This window comes from Ochotona princeps, chromosome 24 (assembly GCF_030435755.1).
Source record: "Ochotona princeps isolate mOchPri1 chromosome 24, mOchPri1.hap1, whole genome shotgun sequence".
In the NCBI taxonomy this organism is placed as follows: Eukaryota; Metazoa; Chordata; class Mammalia; order Lagomorpha; family Ochotonidae; genus Ochotona; species Ochotona princeps.
In genome coordinates, this window is record NC_080855.1 from 36,615,058 (window position 1) to 36,629,404 (window position 14,347).

Consider the following 14,347-nt stretch of genomic DNA (forward strand, 5'->3'; position numbering starts at 1 on the left):
GCAGGTGACATGGAATATTAATGAGAAATCAAATATTAAATAAATACTAATAAGAAAAATTCCAGAAATATTAAGTAAGAATAAGTCTTAATCACACGCAGCACTGAATATTAATGAGGAGGAAATATTAATCATATTGAATGCTGATGATCGGCTAATAATCCACGTTCACACTTGAGTCTTAAGAATACCAATTGTTTTTAATATTAAAAAATGACAAATTTTTTCTTCTGTAATAGATTCACCCTGTGACATCATCAGGGTGTGACATCACTCCCAGTGACATAATCGCCCCGTGACATCTCAGCCCAGCAATGTCATCGTACTGGTGACATCATGGCCTTGTGACCTCACCACCTGTCGATGTCATCATCCAGTGACATCACTTCTTGGTAACATCACCCAGTGACATCAGTGCCCTGTGACATCGCCCAGTGACCGTGTTGACTGTTGACATCATCCTGTGACCTCACCACCCTTTAACATCATTGCCCAGTGACATCATCAACTGGTGAAATCATCACTGGTGACCTCACCGGCCAGTGACCCCATCTATGTGACCCCGTGACCCTGTCAGGGCGACCCTGTGACTCCTGCTGTGTGACCCCATCCTTGACCCCGTGACGTCATGGATGAGCGCCCCGTGAACCTCGACATCCCTGAGTCGCTCAAGAAGCAGCTGGAGGACGACTGCTTCCTGGTCAACAGGCGCAAGCGGGTGAGGAGGCGGGGCCTGCTAGGGGGCGGGGCCTGAGTTGGGGCCGGGCATGGGCGGGGTCTGAGGGTCAGGGGCGGGGCCTAGTTTCAGGGTGCGGAGTTGGAGAGGAATGGGCAGGGCTGAAGGAGTGGGCGTGGCTTTGAAAGTAGGGGTGGAGCCTGAGCGATGAGTGGGTGGGGCCTCAGAATGGGGCGGGGCTTAGGGAGTGGGAGCAGCCAGGGAGTTGTGGGCGGGGCTGGGAGAGCAGGGGTGTGGTCTTATGATGGGCGGGGCTAGCCAAGTGGGTGTGGCCAGCAGGATTGCCATGTTTTTAACCCCGAGAAATCTTGGGTTTTTGGAGACAAATCGTACAATTTACTTATAACATTGGGAATCATCCATAAAAATCTACAAAATATTGGGAAAAGAATCAATGTTTTGCAGAAAGACGATTGAGAAGCTTATTTGCATATTTAGAGCGATTACAGTTGGACAGTAAAGTAATAATAAATAAAAAATAACAAGTACCAAGTAATGAATAATCAATAAACAATGATAAATGAGAAATAATAAGCAATAAGTAATAAATGAATAAAAAATACAAATAGAATCATCTGTACATAAACCTACAAAAAATCCGTAAAAAATCATATTTTGGTTAAAATGGATTTTGAAAAAACATTAAATATATGAAAAATGACATAAATGTCTAAGAATCGATTCATTGATCTGCAAAAATCAATAAAAGTGATCGATTTTTCCCTTTTTTTACAAATTTCGTCTGAGAGTGAAAACCCGAAAAGGCAAAAGAAAATAAAAATAAATAAGATAGACAAAAGTAAAATAAAGTAGATGCGACGCTCACGTTTCCCGGTTCTCTCTTTCCCATGTGACCCTGTGGTGACCTGGTGATCTCCGTGTGACCCCATGACCTTGTGATGATGACTCTGACCCGGTGACCTTTGTGCAACCCCACGACCCTGTGACGGTGACTCCATGACCTGCGACCTCCACGTGACCCCGTGACCCTGTGATGGTGACTCTGCAACCTTGTAACCTGCGTGTGACCTGCTGACCTTGTGTCGGTGAATCTGCGACCTCTTGACCCCGCGACCCCATGTGTGTCACTGACCTCATGGCTGTCTGACCCCTGGACCCCTTATCTGTGACCCCATGACCACGTGACCCTGTGTCTGACCCTGTGACCCCCCAACCCCGAGTCTGACCTTGCGACCTTGTGACACTGTGTCTCACCCCATGTTTAACTGCAACCACTTGACCCCATATCTGTGACCCCCATATCTGACCCCGTCTCTGCCCCGTGACCCCGTCTCTGCCCCGTAACCCCGTCTCTACCCCATGTCTGACCCCATGACCCCATCTCTGACCCCGTCTCCGCCCCGTGACCCCCAGCTGGTGCGCCTGCCGCGCGCACCGTCAGTAGTGGCGATCCTTGAGTCATACGTGAAGCACTTCGCGCTGAACGCGGCCTTTGCAGCCCACGAGCGAGCGCGGCCGCCACACCATGGGGCCGGCCCAGCCCAGACGCAGGGACCCGGGGGGGGCGTCGCCGTCGCCATGGGGGGCGGGGCCTCTGGGGGAGGGGGCGGGGCATCAGGCGTCGGGGCCGGAGCAGGGGGCGGAGCCGGAGCAGGCGGAGCTGGAGGAGTGGGCGGAACCGGAGGAGGAGCTGGAGGAAGCGGCATCCCTGCGGAGAGGAAGTGAGTCATGTGGGCGGGGCCTAATGGGGTGGGTGGAGCCTGCCATGGTGGGAGGAGCTTCCCTGGTTGGGCGGAGCTTCCCGGGTGGGACCTCCTGGTTGGCGGCAGGGTCACCTGGGGTGGGCAGGGCCTCCTTGGGCTCCCTTTCCTGGGAAGCTTCTAGAAGTTTCTGAAGAACCTTCCGGAACATTCTTTCAGTTTCTGCGTTCCTTACTGGGAACCTTCTAGAATATTGAGAAAACATCCTAGAACCTCCTGGTGGTTTCTCAGCCTTGTTTCCTGGGAACCCCTACAGGTTTATGGGGAAGCTTCCGGAATGTTCCATCAGCTTTCTTGGCCTTGTTCCTGGGAACGTTCTAGAAATTTCTGAAGAACCTTCCGGAATATTCTGGCAGTTTCTGGGTTCCTTCATGTGAGCCTGCTAGAATTTTTGTGAGGAACCTCCCTGAATGTTCCGGCGGTCTCTGCCTTCCGGAAGCTTCTAGATCGTCCCATATCTTTCTCCCTGTGTCTCCTCCTCATCTCTCCTTGTCTCTCTCCCTGTCCTTTGTCTCCCTGTGTCTCTCCCCATGTCATCTCTCCCCGTGTCTGTCATCTCTCCCCTTGTCTCTCCCCGTGTCTCCCCGTGTCTCGTCTCCCCGCGTTTCTGTTTCTCTCCCCATATCTCTCATCTCTCCCTGTGTCTCTTGTCTCTCCCCTTGTCTCTCCCCATGTCTCTCTTCCCATGTCTCATGTCTCTCATCTCCCTGACTCTCTCCCCGTGTCTCTCCCTGTGTCTCTCCCTGTGTCTCTCCCTGTCTCTCATCTCTCCCCGTGTCTCTCCCTGTGTCTCTGCTCGGCCCGCAGCGTGGACCTCTGCAAGGAGATGGCAGACGGGCTCCGTGTCGCCTTCGACCACGCGCTCCCGCTGCTGCTGCTCTACCCGGCCGAGCAGGCACAGTTCAGGAGGGCCACGTCGGCCCGGTGAGTGATGGGGGGCGGGGCCAGGCTCAGGGACAGGGAGTGACGTCAGGGGCGGGGCCAGGCTCAGGGGTGGGGCCAGGCTCAGGGACAGGGAGTGACGTCAGGGGTGGGGCCTGGAGCGGGAGGCGTGGCTTAGGGGAAGAATTTTCTCCCATGTTTCGAGTTTTTGTAACGTTTTTGAGAATTTTCTGGAGTTCTCTCCCATTTTTCTGGAACTTACTCCCATTTCTCTTTTTCTCAGTTTATGAATTTTTCTTCCAGTTTTTCTCCCATTTTTCAGCATTTTGTCCCATTTATCTTCATTTTATTCCCATTTCTCTGATTTTTTCTCACATTTTGTGGAATTTTCTGGAACTTTCTCCCGATTTTCTCCCATACTCTGTCCTCGGTTTTTTCCACTTTATTCCCATCTTCCTCACTCTGTCTCACATGTTTCTGATTTTCTGTTTTCTGGAACTTCCTTTAACTTTTTTCCCATTTTTCAGATTGTTTCCTCATTTTTCTGGAAGTTTCTCTCCTGTTCTAGAAACCCCCCTCCCTGAGCCATGACCCCTGACCTGCCCTACCCTGACCCCAACCCCTGACCTCCAACCCATCTCTCCCACAGGCCAGACGTGCCGTCCCCACCCCCACCTCCGCCGCCAGCCCCGCCCACGCTGCCCGAGGCCCCGCCCCCTCCTCTTCCTCCCCCTCCCCCCGGGCCGCCCGAGGCCACGCCCCCCTCCAAGCGCCGTCGGGTGGAGGTGGAGCCACCGGGAGGGGCGGGGCTCCTGGCATGTGCACTGAGGCGCTCGGCCCGGCACGGAGAGCGTCGGCGGACGGCGAGTGAGTGGGCGGGGGCACTGGAGGGGCGGGGCTGCCGGGGGCGGGGTCACTCCCAGGTTTTCCTGGTGCTGATGATGTCACTTCCTGGTGGGCGGTGCCAGGCGCCTCTCCCAGCTATGATGTCACTTCTGGGTGGTGATGTCATTCCCCGTCCCCCGCAGAGCCGCCCCCGGCCCCGCCCAGCAGGTCGTCGTCACCCGTCCTGCTGCCGCCCACCGCACCCGGCCTCGAAGGGCGGCGCACCAACGAGATCAATGAGGTGAGGGCCGCGCGGTAGGGCGGGCGGAGGGGAGGTTGGTACATGGTCGAGGAGTCGGTCGGCAAACACTTGGTGTAATAGTCATTCATTGAATGGTCGCATAGTCGGTCAGCAAACGGATGGTTGAATTGTTGGTGGACAAACATTTGGTTGAATCATCAGTCAGCAAATGGTCGGTCAAATAGTCGGCGACAAATGGTCATTTGGTCAAATTGTCCTTGAACAAACGGTTAAATATTCGATTGACTTGAGAAACGATCATTTGAATAGTCGGTGTACAAATGCTTGGTCAAATAGCCAGTCAACAAGCAGTCATTTGGTCGGCAAACGCTCATTCATTCAGACCCTCGAAAAAAGGTCGAATAGTCAGTTGACAAACAGTCATTTGGTTGAATAGTGGCCACGGTCCTGCCCTATGATGCCATCATGGCCCCGGCCCCACCCCATGACGCCATCACGGCCCCGGCCCCGCCCCCTGGCAGGTCCTCTCCTGGAAGCTGGTCCCCGACCACTACTCGCCGCCCGACCGGCCACCCCCGCCGTCCTCGCTCTACGGCGCCCAGCACCTCCTGCGGCTCTTTGGTGAGCGACCCTACAACCCCTGACCCCGTTACCTCATTTCCCGTGACCCCCTGATGACTCCATAAGGCCCTGTCGACCCTGTGACCCCATGACCCTGGGAGCCCCTGGGAGCCCCTGTCGACCCCAGGAACTTCTCGACCCCATGACCCCTTGTCGACCACATGACTCCCTGACTGACCCTGTGACCCCGACTGACCCTGCGACTCCTGACCTCCAGCGTGACACCTCTTACTCCTGTGACCCCTGAGCCCCTGTTGACCCCATGAACTTCTCGACCCCATGACCCCTTGATGACCCCATGACTCCCTGACTGACCCTGTGACCCCGACCGAACCTGCAGCCCCTGACCTGTGACCCCCGGTTGCCCCCGTGACTTCTAGGACCCCTGGGTGACCTCATGATGCTGACTTGACATCCTCAGCCTGACCCCATGACCCCTGACCCCTGCCCTCGGCCCCCATGATCCCTGGCTGCCCCTGTGGCCCCCCATGACCCCTGACCCCGACCCGACAGTGAAGCTCCCGGAGCTCCTGGGCCGGATGTCGTTCCCGGAGAAGAACCTGAAGGCTCTGCAGCGACACCTGGAGCTCTTCCTGAGGTGACGCACTTGTTGATATGCACGAAACTCATGAATATGCATGGTGCTTGTTAATACACACGAGGGGCATCAATATGCATGAGCTTCTTTAATATGCATGATGGTCATTGATATGCATGAGGGTCATCAACGTACGCAGTCCTCATTAATATACAAGACAATCATTAATGAGAGTCAGAAACGTGCATAGTGCTCGTGAATATGCATAATTGTCATGAAGCATGCTTGAGACTCGTTAGCTTGCATGGGGGTTATTGATATGCATGAGCCTTGTTCATCTAAATGAGAATCGTTTATATGCATGAGGGACACTGATGTTCTCATTCATATGCATACTGCTCATTAATATTACTGAGAGTCATTTGCCATGCATCATACTAATCAATACGCATGAGGGCCGTTAGTATGCATAAGACTCATTAGTATTGCGTGGGTCAATGATATGCACAAGCCTCATAAATATGCATGGAATCCATTAATATTCGTGATGCTTGTTAATATGAATGAGAATTATTGACATGCACAAGTGTCATCAATATGCATGAGGCTCATGAACGCACACAAACCTCGTTAATATGTGTGATCGTCACTGACATGCATGCGGATCATTAATATGCATGAGGGTGTTTAGCACCAAGCTCGTTGATGTGATCCTCATTAAAATGCATGAGGATTAGTAATGTGCATGAAGGTTATTAGTATGCACCTTGTGAGCATGCACAATGATCATTAATATGCATGAGGCACATCTGTCACGGCTGCCACTTTGCATCTGCTTTGCATGCCCATCTGCATCTCCTCACCCGGTCTGTGTCTCCACGTGCCCATGCCTCGTTTGCATCTGCTTAACATCTCATTCTCATCCTGCTTTGCATCTGTTTAGCATATCATTTGCATCAGATCTGCATCTCGTCCACTGGCTCCTATGTGTCTAACATCTTGTTCACATCTGCTTAGCATCTCATCTGCATATCCCACTTTGCATCTGCCTTGCATCTCATTAGCATCTGCTCAGCCCCTCGCTTGCATCTTGCTCTGCGTCTGTCTCATGCCTCATTTGCATCTCGTGAGCCCCTCATCTGCATGCCCCGCCCCCACAGGTTCCTTGCCGAGTTCCGTGACGACTTCTTCCCTGAGTCGGCCTACGTCGCGGCCGGAGACGCGCACGGCTTCGCCAGGACCGCCCGGGCCACCCCCTGATGATGTCATCCCCGCCTCCATGACGTCATTCCCGAGCCTCTGACTTCACTGTGAACCACAAAATGATGACATCATCACCCTCGACATGTGATGAAGTCCCTGAACCCATGATATTATCCCAGGGAACCCGTGACATCTTCCTGGCCAGCCGCGTTGTGATGACATAATCACCATCAGCACGTGACGTCATCCCCTTGGTCATGCATCGTTGCCCCAGCAACCCACCACGGGATGACGTCATCATAGACCTGTGTTGTCATCCCCCTGCGGTGTAACTTCATCACCCCCTGCACCGCGCGTCCCCTTTTTTTTGTCAAAATAATAAAATTAATAAAACGTTTGCTTGAATCCGTGACCAACCCTGTGAATGTTCATCCACTCTTCCGCCCGCTCCTGGGCAACGACCTGGTCATCTTTCCTACCCTCGTGAATATTCATGAGCCCAGGCCCCACCCACATCCCTTCCCTTCCTTCCTTCCCCTTCCGGAATGTTCTGCAGGCCTTCTGCAATGTTCTAGCACTTCTCGCGTCCTTCTAGTCTTTTCTTTGGAACTAGTCAGTCTCTTATAAAAACTTATTTAAAGTTTTGAGTTTCTTTTCTAAACTATTTAGTCGCTTTAAAACGTTTAAAAATTTTGAGGCTTTTTCAATGACTTTTTTTTTTTAAAGATTTATTCATTTTATTACAGCCAGATATACACAGAGGAGGAGAGACAGAGAGGAAGAACTTCCGTCCGATGATTCACTCCCCAAGTGAGCCGCAACGGCCGATGCGCGCCGATCCGATGCCGGGAACCTGGAACCTCTTCCGGGTCTCCCACGCGGGTGCAGGGTCCCAATGCATTGGGCCGTCCTCGACTGCTTTCCCAGGCCACAAGCAGGGAGCTGGATGGGAAGTGGAGCTGCCGGGATTAGAACCGGCGCCCATATGGGATCCCGGGGCTTTCAAGGCGAGGACTTTAGCCGCTAGGCCACGCCGCAGGGCCCTAAATGACTTTTTAGTCTCTAAAAAATTTTAAACTTTTGAGTCTTTCAAAAAACTTTAAAAACTTTTGTCTCTTAAAACTTTTTGAAATTTTGAGTTTCTTTTTTAAAAGTCTTTTTAAACTTTTGAATCTTTTTAAAAACTTTTCATTCTCTTTAAAAACTTCTTAAAGTTTCTAGTTTCTTGTTTAAGCTTAATGATATTAATACATTTTACTGATACTGCACAATACTCCTACATTGTAAGAGGTGGCTTAACACACTGCACCACATTACCATTCCTGAGAAACAATGTGAACAACTTCACTGAGAAAAACCTCAAATGTATATTTCAGTTGATTTTAGTACATTTGTAACAGTTGCACAATGATTCACACAGTCTCAGTTTAGACTGTTTCATCAGTGAACATGGGAAATAATACACTTTGCTTTCTGTATAATGTTTAGTCTAGACTTAATTGTGCCTGAGGCAGATTCTCTGTGATTAGCAATCACTCTTGCAACTTTTATTCTATTGGTTTTCCGATTTTACAGATCAGAATTCCTCAAAGTTAACAAAGAGCATTTAATAGGAATGTAATTGTATACTAGTTCAAACCATATAGTTGTGACTACAGAGAGACCACCATTTTAACTTTAATTTGAAGGAATGGAGAAAGAGGAGGAAAGTAACATGGGAAAATGATGAATATGTAATAAGACAGAAACTAAATATATGACTATATGTGATTATACTGCTGCACTGGTCTGAGTATTTGTGCCTTGTCCTGCACCAAGGCCTATTGATCCATTGAAATCCTGACTTCCCAGGGGATGACTATTGGAGGTGAGGCCTTTGGGAGTTGATGACATCATGAGAGTGCAGCTCTCATTCATTCCATTAGTGCTCATACAAAAGAAACCCAAGGGAATTCCTTCACGTTTTCCACCACGTGGCAAATGCAGCAAGAAGGTGCTGTCCATGAAAGGTCTTTGCTGAACACCATGTGGATGGTGCCTTCCTCCAGTATTCCTGAGCCAGCAGAATTTGGACTAACACATCATGGCTGCTTACAGGCCTCTTAGTGATGTAGTGTTGGGGTGGAGCAGCCAGAGGAACAGGTAATTTTGAGTCAGTGTGTAGTTTCACCTAAATTCATAGAAGCTAATCTGCTATGAACATATTTGTAAAAGATTATTTTCATTGGAAGACATATTTGCAAAGACAAGAACAGAAAGATCATCTACCCTCTGGTTCACTCCCCAAAATTCTCCAATGGCTTGAGCTGAGTTAATTCAAACCGAGGAGCCAGGAGATTCTAATAGGTCTCTGCCATGGGTGCAGGGTCGCAACAACTTGGGCCATCCTCTAATCACTTTCCAAGGCCTCCAAGGCCACAAGAATGGACATAGATTGGAATTGGAGAAGCTGGAACATGAATCAGCTCCCATATGGAATGTCATGCTTGGAAGTGGAGGATTAGCCAATGGAGCCATTGAGTCAGCCCCTTTTGTTGAACCAAGTTCTGTCCATGGTAACACATTTTTTTCCTTTTTAATTTTTAAAATTTCTGATTCTTGATGAACTCAGAGGCTAAATAAAGAAATGCATGCGTGCAGCATTTAGAATAACTCCAGTAGTGGTTAGGTAAGTTAAAATATTTGTGCTAAATCAAAATTCTTTTTTTTTTTTTTGAGTGTTGTAAGTCTTCCAGTTATTTTAGCAAACACCAAGAATTGTGTATTAATTGTTGCCATAAGAAAGTAAACTTTGGGGCCTGACACAATAGCATAATGGCTAAAGTCCTCACTTTGCATGTGCCGGGATCCCATATGGGCACCGGTTCTAATCCCGGCAATCCAGCTTCCCATCCAACTCCCTGTTTGTGGCCTGGGAAAGCAGTAGAGAATGGCCCAAAGCCTTGGGACCCTGCACGCATGTGGGAGACCCAGAAGAGCTCCTGGCTCCTGGCTTCAAATTGGTTCAATTCCAGCTGTTGAGGCCACTTGGGGAGTGAACCATCAGAAGAAGGAAGATCTTCCTCTCTGTCTTTCCTCCTTTGTATATCCTCCTTTCCAATAAAAATAAATAAATTTAAAAAAAAAAAGCAAGTAAACTTTGTCATCTTTTATGCCATTTTAGCTGCTTTTAATTGTAGTATTCATTGCTGCAACTGTATTTATAATGTTGTGCAGTCATCATCATTATTTATTTCTGGAACTTTCCACTGCCCAAACTGAAACCCCACATACTGAGTGACCATGTAGATGTAGAATTTGGAAAATTTTACTATGTTGCTGTAGACTCTTTTGGTTTGTAAATTTTACTGATTTGGAAAGTGGAGAGAGAGATACAGGGACAACTCCACACACAAGTTTGCATCCCAAATGCTAGCTGGAGTTAGGCTGGAGACTGAAGAGAACCAGGAACAATTCCATGTTGTCCACAGAGTCATCTCCCTGGATCTAATTTGGCAAAAAAATTGGAATCAAAATCTGGACCAGGAATGCTACTCAGGCACTCAGTCATGGGTGTGGATCTCTTAACTATTAGGCTAACTTAATGTCCACTTCCCTCAAATGTTTTGTAGTACAAAGATACCTTTCTTTTAAGCAGTAGAAAAATGTTAACTCCTTCTACTTTAATGAGATCATTTGGTCTGTCAATCCTAATGATGTAAAATTATACCTTTCAATTCTTTTAGGTTTTCCTCCCTAATTTTGTGAGTGACCTCATTTGGAAAGCCCTGACTGGATGTGTATGTCTTAGCCTATGTGTGATGTTTGAAGGCCAATGCCTGGCATGAGCCACATGCTTAGAAAACTTTGTTGACTGCAGAAAGGCAAGAAGGAGAGATGTGAGAGAGAGAAAGAGAAATACAGAGAGAATAGATACAGAGGGGTGAGCATTTGGCCTAGCAGTTCAGTTCAGTTCTAGCAATGTGGGGTCCTGGCTTCATCCCTGATCCAGCTTCCTCCTAGAATGTAGATTGAGGGAGGAAACCTGTGATGGCTGGAGTGACTGTGCCTGTGCTATCCCCATGGGAGACCTGGATCAAGGTCCTGGCTTCCAGCATTAGCCTGGGCCAGCCATGGCCATGGCAAGACATTTGGGATTGAACCTGAGGATCAGAATTCTCAGTTTCTCAAATGAACGTAATAAAATAAAGAAAAAGCTATAAATGGTGACCCAAAATGGAATAATTCTGGTATTGAGAAAGCAACTGTATATCCCTCAGTTTGCATTGGATCAAACTCCTAGTTAATGTTTTACCTAATATTGGATCAGGAAAATGTAAGTAGCAATGTGTGGCTGTAAGCACTATATCTGATACCATTTAGGCTGTCCAGTAATCATTTTTGTGAGTATTTTGTCCTTCAAGGTATTTTGTTGCCCAAACTGATTTTTGGTACATTTTCACAATCTTTCCAGTATCAATCAAAATGTATAATTAGAATCTATCACCAATGTGATGTGGCCTTGTGTTAATATGTAGTGATTCTAGCCAAAGGAAAAAGGGTACAGAGTATTCCATGTAGCTGGAGAATTGTGTAACATAACTGGAAAGAGAACGGACTGGTTGATACCAGACTGTGTGCCTTATGCATGGTGCTGTTGCCTGCTTACTAGCACATTCAAAATGTTGGGGCTCCAGATTTATAAGACTCCTGAGATGGTGCAATGAAATAGATAGCTTTCAAGTGCTCACTCTTGATTGCACTAATACTTATATTTAGACTTGAACACAAACTGTCACGGTGATGACTCATAAATCTCCTCAGAAAGTCTCTCGGGAAAGCTCCTGGATGCACTGTTCTCATATTTTTCTCAGTGACTAAATTTATTGTGTTTCTCAAAATCTTCAAGGTGATTTTGGCCAAGAAAACCTGTGTTCATTTTTTTTTTCTTGAAAATGTTAAATACACACTTGCATTGTCCTTTGTCAAAAATCTTTTGATAAAATCTGCTGAAAATCTGTTTTTCTGTTTGTGGTATTTGGGAGTAATTGATCTCTTTGTCTAGGTGCTTGATGATCTTTTCCCTTGAAGACAAATAATATTTTTTGAATAATGGCCATTTTCAGTTGATTCCATGGTTATATAATGTTTCTTTGTGTGTATAGTCTAAAATATTTTATTTCATAAAATGTTTTGTCACATTATTTTCACAATTTTCCTTCCTTTTCTCATTGTTCTTTTTAAAAATTATTTATTTTTATTGGGAAATGGGATTTTCAGAAAGGAGAGAAAGGAAGATCTTCCATCTACTGGTTCACTCCTCAAGCCACAGCAATAGCCAGAGCTGAGCTAATCTGATGCCAGAAGTCAAGAGATACCTCTGGGTCTCCCACACGTGCAGGGTCCCAAGGCTTTGGGCCATCCTCTACTGCTTTCCCAGGCCACAAACAGGGAGCTGAAAGGGAAGCAAAGCAGCTGAAGTGTGAACTGGTGCCCCTATAGGATCCCAGCGCATGCAAGGCTACAGTGCTGGGCCCTTCCTTTGTGTTTTAAGACATGTTCTTGGGCCCCACAAACTAGACTATGGGCAAAAGTTCTTGCCTTACAGGCACCAGGATCCAAAATGGGTACTGGTTCTTATCCTGGTGGCCTCAGTTCCCATCCGGCTCCTTGCATGTGGCCTGGAAAACAGTCAAGGAATACCTAAAGCCTTGGAATCCTGCACCTGTACAGGAGACCTAGAAGAGGCTCAGGGATCCTGGTTTCCGATTGCCTCAGCTCTGCCACTGCAGCCACTTGTGGAGTGAATCAATGGACAGCAGATCTTCCTCTCTGTATCTCCTCCACTCCACATATCTGACTTTCCAACAAAAATAAAATAAATCTTTAAAAAAATTAATTCTAACTTTTCTTTTACCCTTATTTCCATTGATTAGAAAACAAAAAATTATACCTGGTTTTGAAAGTCATGGATTTAGTGCATGAAAAGATTTCAAATTTCAATTGATGATAACAATTTCTACTTCTATAAATAACAGGGTTTTTTTTTAATGTAAAGCCTTTTCAAGTAGTGTGCTGCTTAAGAACGCTTGTAATTCATTACCTTTTACTCTTATTACTGAATTATCTCATTTATATTTCTGGAATACTCCTCAAATCAACTTAAGTGCAAAGAAGTTTACTTTTATCATTTATTTAGTTTTCCTTATGCTGAAATACTAGGTGAACAACTTGTTCAAAGAGGGGCAAAAAAGGCAAAATTCTTTGAGTCATGCATAGGCATTTCTAAAGAAATGGAACAAATTTAACTTTAAATCCGGACAGGATACGGTGGAGAAAATAACAAGCTCCTACCAATATTCCCTAGTTCCCAGTAACCCAGATTTGCCCCAAACTGTGAATGAAAATAAGTGACAACTTCTGTGACTCGCTTTACAACCAGAGTTACTCATCCTTTGCCTATGATGCCTTCAAAGGGTTCGAGCTGGAGATAATATCTGTACAATCATATTCTTGGAAGAGAAAGCAATGTTTGCCAGTCCTGCTCTGACCTCCAAGTGCCATTGTGGTAACTGTTAGGAAAGAAATGTAAACTTTTGGGAGAACCAAGATGGCAGAATAGGGTAAGGACACGTTTAAATGGAAGGAAACATATTTAATCAAGATGAAGCAGAGAGGACACATTTCAGGAAATAGGAGAGGACAGAACCACAGCAGAGGGTTACCTGGAGACTGACAGACACAGGAAAGCAGCGGGCACAGCAGTGTGGTGTTGCAGTGACTCATACTGCAGCAGCATTCAGCTAACGGCGATCTGAACTCCACCAGCAGCCGGAACTCCACCAGCAACCAGGTGGGAAGGGGCTTTCACTGTGAGCTTGGGAGGTGAACCCAGACAAAGAACTGTCTGTCCTGCTGGTCCATTTGATTTGACCAGGAGCAGAGACAGAGCAGCAGATTCCAAAAGGGCAGTGCGAGAACAGGGTGGATTCACAGCCCAGTTACCCCCCTAAAGCTGAGTTGGGCGCCATTTTGCATAAGGGAAAGAACTGAGCATACACTGAGCTGAGAGTGAACTCATTTCTGACTCAGTAAACTGCATCAACGTGGCATTCTACAGGTTCCACCCAAGACAGGTCTGGGTAGCCCTCAGACCTGACGGCCAGCAAATCAAGAACCTTAGTGGTTGTACATCAGGCACCATTTTGGGCACTGTAACAATAGCTTTAGGACTGCAGGGGACAACAGTGAACTGCACATGTGCTGAGCTCCAGACAACTCACTGAGTTCCATGGATTGCACTGGTCCCACAGGAAAATAATACTGACTGCGGCACCGTATGGGTCAAAATAGGTCCATGTGGCACCCAGACCTAATGTCCAACAGGTTCCGGCAGGATCAGCGCCACCAACAACTAACTATATAGGACACCTGGTGTCTCTCTAATCCTGGGACCTGCTCCAATTGGAAGTGGGAGAAAGGTTGCAGAGACAACAGTGCAGTCTCAGCACAGTATCACAGGAGGTGGAGAGTGCTGAGCCAAGATCTGGGTCTGTGGAGACCACTGTGGAAATCTAACA

The 14,347-nt window shown here is 47.4% G+C and overlaps 1 protein-coding gene across 1 annotated transcript; it reads left to right on the forward strand.

The window, feature by feature from the left end:
* The first annotated feature begins 622 nt into the window (after nucleotides 1–622).
* On the forward strand, nucleotides 623–6,860 carry LOC101521445 (male-specific lethal 3 homolog). Its single transcript, XM_058680746.1, has 9 exons — nucleotides 623–718; nucleotides 2,111–2,231; nucleotides 2,856–2,895; nucleotides 3,265–3,381; nucleotides 3,989–4,206; nucleotides 4,368–4,465; nucleotides 4,948–5,047; nucleotides 5,561–5,645; nucleotides 6,746–6,860. The coding sequence occupies exons 1-9, from the start codon at nucleotides 629–631 to the stop codon at nucleotides 6,843–6,845; spliced, it is 969 nt and encodes a 322-aa protein (XP_058536729.1). The 5' UTR covers nucleotides 623–628; the 3' UTR covers nucleotides 6,846–6,860.
* Nucleotides 6,861–14,347: the final 7,487 nt, after the last annotated feature.